The sequence below is a fragment of the Toxorhynchites rutilus genome, chromosome 2 (genome assembly GCF_029784135.1).
Source record: "Toxorhynchites rutilus septentrionalis strain SRP chromosome 2, ASM2978413v1, whole genome shotgun sequence".
In the NCBI taxonomy this organism is placed as follows: domain Eukaryota; kingdom Metazoa; phylum Arthropoda; class Insecta; order Diptera; family Culicidae; genus Toxorhynchites; species Toxorhynchites rutilus.
Genome location: NC_073745.1, coordinates 93,845,887 through 93,853,928, shown reverse-complemented (window position 1 = coordinate 93,853,928; position 8,042 = coordinate 93,845,887). Strand labels below are relative to the sequence as shown.

General features: G+C 35.7%; 1 protein-coding gene across 3 annotated transcripts in view; it reads right to left on the bottom strand.

Annotated features, from left to right (window-relative positions):
• The window catches only part of LOC129769875 (phospholipase B1, membrane-associated-like), a 38,705-nt gene extending 34,062 nt beyond the window's left edge, over window positions 1–4,643 (bottom strand). The window contains exon 1 of one of the 3 annotated variants that reach the window (XM_055772380.1): window positions 4,265–4,643. In XM_055772380.1, coding sequence (XP_055628355.1) covers window positions 4,265–4,273 — 9 coding nt within the window. In that variant the 5' untranslated portion in view covers window positions 4,274–4,643. Of the gene's footprint in view, window positions 1–3,914 lie in introns of all 3 variants that reach the window. The other 2 variants (XM_055772382.1, XM_055772381.1) reach the window with 2 other exon arrangements.
• Window positions 4,644–8,042: the final 3,399 nt, after the last annotated feature.

Below are 8,042 nucleotides of genomic sequence, written 5' to 3'. Positions count from 1 at the left end.
AATGTCTTTTGTCTACAACGCATATATACATCAACTAAAATATGTACGTACGATATCCATAAACCAGAAATTTGTAGTTTGAAAATGCTGATTTTTTGTCTTCATGTCATGATTTATATCGAAAGTATAGGCGTTTCGAAATCGCTTAGAAATTTCGACCCTTTACTCCTCAATCATTTATCAAATGAAGATCTTTAGATATCAGTGCATGGTCTCTATTCCATCTTTTCTTTTCTTAAAATTCTTTTTAATTGATAAAAAAAAAATCTATGCATATAAAATCGTTCTGTTTGTTTTCGTGCGCTTCATAAACTCGAAAAGTTCGCCACTGATGGAGCTCATATTATGACACAATATAAAATCCACTTCAAGGATTGTTGTTACTATCCAAGCCCTCAGGAAGCTTTAATATTTTCAGATGGCATAAGCACACTTCTGAAGTAAAGCTGTAAGCCTAAATCAACTTGCTAGTATTGTATACGGATTCTATGTGGTAGCAACACATTTTTTTACAAGTTTTTAAAAAATCGTGAACTAAAATTGTATCCGATAATGATTTTAAATCCATTTAATTTTATTCGATTGGCGTTGCTCAAGATCAATTTTTCGAATTGTGTGATGTAGATTCGGGTGCGGATTGTTCAACTGTATATCGCGCGTTTCCGTATTGGAATACTAGATAGCCAAAGCGTGGTAGCGTACAGCTAGTAAAATTTGAAAATAACTCAAATGGAATTAAAATTTAATGTAAGCGCAATCCAGTTATTTCCTCAATTATACTAATTAAATAAGCAAAAATATCTACGTGGACAACAGGGGGAGGGGTATGAAAATGTCCACGCTTGTCCACAGAGGAGGAGGGGGAGTGTAAAATCGTGCTTTTTCCGCCCACGTGGTATGTGGACAGCCCCTATTTTGTTGTTTAGTATTATGACAGATATTCAAGATGTTTGTAACAATTGAATTAAGATGTCTTCTTGAGATTTGAACTGCGCTTTTAAAAAAAATGAGAATCTCATACCGAAAAATAATAAGACCGCTAATGGTAATGAGTGGATGAACATTCATATGTTAGGGTAGTCATGGGGGCCAAAGTGGTCACCTGTTCGTTTGGTAGTATAACTATTGACTATAGACGCCGTATTGATAGTCACCTTATGTTTGAAGAATTTAATGACTTTTGAGTCACCCTGTACTTTAGTAGAGCTGTCGCATGTCAAAATACAAATAAAAACAGAAATTACTCTCTCGATAGTCATTCGGCGGTAGTTCTGTGCACATGGTATCTAAGGAATTTCTCGTGAAATTTCGTTTATTCAATCTGATATGTTGGACAAGTCATCAGTTTGGACAACTATTCACATATTCTAGGAGAGGTGAACAGATATTTTGTTCAATCTCAGCTATTAATAGCATAAGCATAGAAATTATTTTCGTGTTTGGGGGCAAAGTGTTCATAGGTGAATAACAACTTACAATGTTCTGTTTACTAAAGCTGATATACCTCATCACATTCTGCTCTTGAAGAAGATCCTTTTGTGGCTTTGAACCTGGATAAATATGCCACTCCAACTAAACCAAGCCTCATTATGCGGAACGTTATGTGTTCCTTTCTACGTTATTGTATGCAAGAGAAAATTTAAATTGAGACTCTAGCTGAATAGGCCTTGCCTATTTCATGCATGTACCTACTACAACAAATATGATTTGAACAAATTTGGACGATAAAACTATTCGATTTTTCACCTTTTCTTTTAATGATTAAAAGTGTACTATTTTGATTGTTTAAAGTAAAACCCGTTTGCTATCTTGAAGAACAATGAGTTGAACTATAATATTTTTCGAGAAACGGGAATTAAATCGGTATGTGGGCGCTGGAAATGGGCATATTCCTTAGGGTGACCACAATGCCCCCATTTCCCCTTTGTTGGTATAGAAAACCATCACAAATGATTAAATTGACTTTGATTCGTCGGCTATATTCCGAAAAGGACTGTGCGCTTATATGAGTCTCACAAGAATATTCACCGATGTTCACACTATAAAGTTTCGCTTGAGGATCTTGAGTGAATGGTCACTAGATACCTTCCAACTGTGACTTGAAACAAGTATTTCCAAGTGATAGTTGTATGTGACATCTAAACATGCAACGAAGGTTTACCAGACTCAATATAAAAAAATATTTACTTTAATTATTATCATACTCTGTAGCAGCTTCAGTAGATCATCGATGTTCTGTATGGTATGAATCCAATGCAGCATTGCACAATGGTCCAGGAGATGCATTTAAGTGGAAATTAGCGTTTAGAGCTTGACAGTTATTCTCTAGACAAAAACTGTCTTAGACAAAGTTATTACTCATCATAAAGCGCTCGTTTTTGTGTTGTCAAAAATAGGGTGACCAAAATTGTCGATGAAATAAAAAATCTAACTTTCTTATCTTTATAGATAGAGGTGAACATAGTTCGACAATGTTGTAGCTCCAATTATTTGAAACATATTTTTAGAAAAAAGTTTTTCTCTATCTCTTGAAATAACCGATATAGCGCCTTTTTTCTACGTTACTTTAGGGTCACCATGAAAAAAAAACTGTTTTTTTGCTCTAACTTTTATATTTCAAATTTTACATGCAAACTGTCTTCGAAAGACTTTTAGAGCTTACTAATACGAACATTTTTCGATGCAGAACTTGTCAATATCACAACTTTACTCAAAGTTATTGATATCTCTTCCCAAAAAACACGCTCTTTTCATTTGTTCGTCATTCTTTCTGGGGCAAACCTAAACAAAGTTTATTGGCGGCATTTGAAAGAGCATATTTCACTCTATATGATGTGTGATTTTCGAAAGTATGTTATTTTTTGTGATTGATTAAATTAAAATAGAAATCATGAGTTTTTGGGTAAAAAACCATCAATAACATTAAGTAGCAGTAAGATATAGACAAGTGCATCGCAAAATGTTGGTATTGATAAGCTCTAAAAGTCGTACGAAGACAGTTTTGATGTATAATTTGAAATATAAAAGTTAAAGCAGAAAAAACACGTTTTTTCATGGTCACCCTAATGCAACTTAGAAAAAAGCGTTAAATCGATTATTTTTAAAAATAGAAAAAAACCTTGTTTTACAAAGTTATTTAAAATAACTGTAAAACTGTAAAATCTGTTCTTTGAAATTCCGTCAACAAACATTTTCTATGTTTGCCCCACAAAGAATGACAAACAAATGAAAAGAGCGTGAAATATCAATAACTTTAAGTAAAGTTGAGATATTGACAAGTTCTGCATCGAAAAATATTTGTATTAGTAGGCTCTAAAAGTCTTTTGAGGACAGTTTGCATGTAAAATTTAGAATACTTTAACGATTAATCACCAACCAATCAAAGCTTGGAATAATACATCGCATCGTTTTTTTTTGCATATAAAAAATGCCATTTCACGCTATGTTTGCAGTGAAATGTAGGAACATGTACTTTGCAGTTTTGCATACCCATGCACACAATGCCAGTGTTACCGGTTTCAATCGAATGTTCTAGGCGAGACTAATTCGAGACAGAGCAGTAGTCAAACTATCATAGCTTAACATCAGGCACAACGATTCGCAATATTCACATGCAAAAATGTGTGTCGGAATTGGCAATTTATTATTCGTTTGAGGGTATGAACACACCGGAATAGGCATCTGGGTTACGAAAAATTCATTTATAGCACATGTCCTCCCAATCTGTCACAGCGATTTCACCACTACTCTATTTTGAACAAATCAATTATATCAATAATTCGCTGTATCGAAAACAAATTAGCCCTAGTCAATATCAGTCAGACGGAAGCTAATCTATTCTAAACTGACTATTTCACATTCGCTGTTATCTGCAACTTTCATGAATCTCCGGCATCGACATATATTTTATTCACCTCTGTGACTCTATCGCTGTATCCAATCGGCTGAACAAACAGAGCACTAATTTAATTAATGTCCAGGAAGCACCGATAATCGCTCGAAAATTAAATAATTAATGTTTTTGCTATTAATCAGGGCTTCACTGCTGGGGGGCAACACAGGAGAGGGTGCACATCAAATGCCACTGCCCAAATCATGACATCGGAATAAGTCGCACTAGACTGACTGGGCGGCCGTTTGCACGGCGATACACAAAATTGCACTATGTTTACTTCCAGCTCTGGTTCCTCTGTCGCAACAGGATACTGCCTGTGTGGTTGGCGGAACTTCAAAACTATGTATACCTCACTAAAACACAAATCACCTGCAGCATTCGATTTTTTTTTTTCGTTGGTGTTCACTGGGATCCTCGCGACTAGAATCACTGCAGCACGCGACCGGCCGTAATCGAGTGTAAATAATAACTGATTATAATTCGAGCACGGTTCAATTAAATATTAAAATTCAATTCTCCATTACGCGAATCCATTGCTCCGTCTCGTACCCGACAGTAGGACATTTCGCACTGGCTACACCTGCCACTGCATACCATCAATTGTCGCGTACGCGTTTCGCATACCAAAAGCTAACGTATTAGATCGATCAGATGCATTTCTGCTGCTGCTGCTGCTGAGATGCCAATCGCTGGCCAGTTGCATTACCGGTGATGCAGTTTATGTTTGTGTTTAGCAGTACTTGCGGTCACAAGAACCAGTTAGCAGCTAGAATGCAAGAGAAAAATTGGAACGCCGAACATGGCAAACTTGTTCGTAAAACGAAGGCAACTGAGACAGTACACGTTGAGAGATTTATCTATTTCTGGGGTGCAGTGGGGTCATACTGAGATAATGAGAATACTAATGCAGTGATCGGTGCAACTGGTCCTAGTGATGCAACTGAATAGGTTTCCTCTCGGAGCAAGCAGTAACTCCAACGCCACTGCGTGAACACTAGTTTAGACATTTTTACATAGAAACCTGTAGACACTTTCACGGTAGCAATCAACCGATCGACCGGTGAAGCAGTAGAAGTTTCTCGACAGGTTCTAGAGCAAAAGTAGTAGCATTCCTATAACCCGCTATAACTACACGAACATTTTTATACGATACTTGCAGACCCGGTAAACGCTGTTCTTCCATATAAATTATTTCTGATGATTATTTTGGCTGTTCAATAGAAAATAACTAATGTATTTCACGTGTTTACCAAACACACTTGACGCAAAACAAACGTTAAAATAATTAATCCGTATTTGTGGAGAAATTGACTCTCTGCCAGATTAGTAGACCCAAAAGCTATTTTGAATTGTTAAAATTGAATGAACACTATAACTCGATGAGATTTAAATACTTAAAAGACCTGACCTTAACTTAACCATTTTTCAATAAATTTCCTTGCATTTTCGCCAAACCATTATCCACAATATAAAATCTAAGCCGAATCAACCTTTCCTTGCTTTTTCTCATTCCTACCATATAAATCCATGCAACCTTTCCCGATGAAAGTTAATTAGTTAAAAACCTATCCTTCAAATTTCTCTTCTTTCTCCCATAACATATCCATGTTTCATATCCTCATGATTTCATGTTATTTTCCCTCCTAAAAGTGAACTTGTTGGTGAGCGTGTACATCGCTGCTGCTGTTGCAACTGTTGGGATTCCCTGTGGACGGCTGTTGATTGGCTCGGTGTGTTGCTGTTGCGTGTAAGCTCAATCTTCAATTGACTACGCTGCCGTTCTACGCATAGTTGTCCCATGTTACTTTCTGACAATTTTCACATTTCTTCATTAAACGATGTTTTCATGTCTGATCTACTGGAAAAACAAAAAAACAATTATTATTTGTTCCCAGCTATTAAAAAACAACACCAAGCTCAATTGTCCCATGTTAATAAATAGGTTTAAGTACAAGAATTTAATGCCACGCTTTCAGCAGGACTAATGCACTTATTTCTGGTTTGGAAGAACGAACTAATTCTCAAAAAAATAAAAAAAAGTTCAACAGAACACGTGTACACCATGTTAGTGAATGCCTACTAACAATGAGATTTATATTCTGCAAATATGTTGTAGACTCCCTTCTTCATAAAGGATATTTTTATTCATAATTTTTCGGAAAACTCATTGTTTGTTCACAACATTTCAAAAAACAACATCAAGTTCAATTGTCCATGAATTTTTGAAGTTATAATCAAGCTTGATTGATTCAAGTAAGGGGAACTCTTAACATTTCATTAGACAATAGTTTACTGTTCATACAAAAGCGGTGTATTGCTAAACTGAAATACTTAAAGCTTCTGGTAGACAAATATGCTAGAAAACTGATTATTATTAAACTGATTATGAACTTGTATGTATTCTTAGTAAATTCTTCCTTCCAATTCGCCAGCCAGACTTCACGACTGTTCTCTCTTCCGATTTTCGATGTTGGTTAATCTGTTTCATGATGTTGCTGTTACGAATGTAGGTATTGCGAATATCTGTTATGAGCTGTTATGAGCGCGGCACTTAGAAATGGTAAAATTGATGTATGCCACATGCATATACAAAGTTTGTGTGCCAGGCAAATAAGTAAATTTCATGAATTTAAACTATGTTTTATTGATGGCAAGATCGACATTATTTGTCTTTAAGGTGAAGGTGGAAGCTAGCCATTGTAGTAGTATAGGTAAACCCACGTGTAAAAATGGGGTAATAGTGTTTGTGAGAGAAGAGCAAAGCACACGTAAATAGATTAAATCACTTATCAGACTGTGTGGCGCTTCATTTACACGAGTCTATGAATGCATTTGAAAAAATAAAACAATTCAATACTAAAGTAAAATGGATGAACGATATGTTCCGATGAACAATTGCAAATATAAATATATATAGTAGGTGCTTTGCATATGAAGTAAAATTCTGATTATACGCGAGCGTAACACAAGCAAATTTATAACACATGCAAATTGGGGTTCTTTTGGTATTAACAAGTTCCTTCGCATAGTAACTCGATGTTGATAATTTCTTAATATTTTCCTTCGTTGATAGTATTGTTTTCATATATTCACGTTGGAGAGCCTTAACCCTTCTCTTCGTTGGCCGAGGCATTTTGATTGAATGTAATACTTTTCCGTTTACTGTTTTTGAAAGCATAGGCAGCCGTGGCAATGTTCCGAGCTCTGCAATATAATTTTCTTACCCAATGTTAAAGTTGCTAAAACTTACATTATAGACCCATTAAACGTAAAAATAATAATTCTATTGATATCAACACAATTTTATTCTATTGATTTTCATGACATGAAACGTTATGACTCAGGAATAACATTTTATTGAGTGGTTTTTATAGCTGTTTCGATGATGTTGTCTGGCATCAGTGTCGAAAAAATAACGATGCTTTCACCAATACAAACAAAACCATTGCTGAAGATTGAAAAACGAAAATTTAACTTTCAGAGCACTTGCTCGAGTTTTCCGACGTTTTTCACTATACAGTGCGACAGCAGATGAAAATTTAACATCTTGTGAGTAATCGATTAGAATGTGGTTGATATTAATTGATGGGAAGTGTGCGAAAACGATCATTTTCTTCACACTGTTTCGTAAAATTATTGATTTTCCGGCGAGGGGTGAGGGAGGGAGATGAAAGAAATGAGCGCCATTGTGGCAACCATTTGTGGCTAGCTTCCACCTTCACCTTAAGGCGCGTCCACATTATGCCGAATGATGCCGATCGGCTTGTACCTTGGAGGTAAAGTGGTCACCTAGTGGGGACAAAGTGGTCACCCGCACATATCAAGCTAAATGGGATAGATTTTTTTTTTCGTCCAGATTTGTTCAAATCATATTTGTTATAGTAGTTACATGCATGAAATAAGCTTGGCCTATTCACCTTGAGTCTCAATTTAAATTTTCTCTTGCATACAAAAACGTAGTAATAAACACATAGCGTTCCACATAATGAGGCTTGGTTTAGTTGGAGTTGTATATTTATCCAGGTTCAAAACCACAAAAAGATCTTCTCCAAGAGCAGAATGTGATGAGGTATATCAGCTTTAGTAAACAGAATATTGTAAGTTTTTATTCACCTATGACCACTATGCCCCCAAACATCAAAATAAT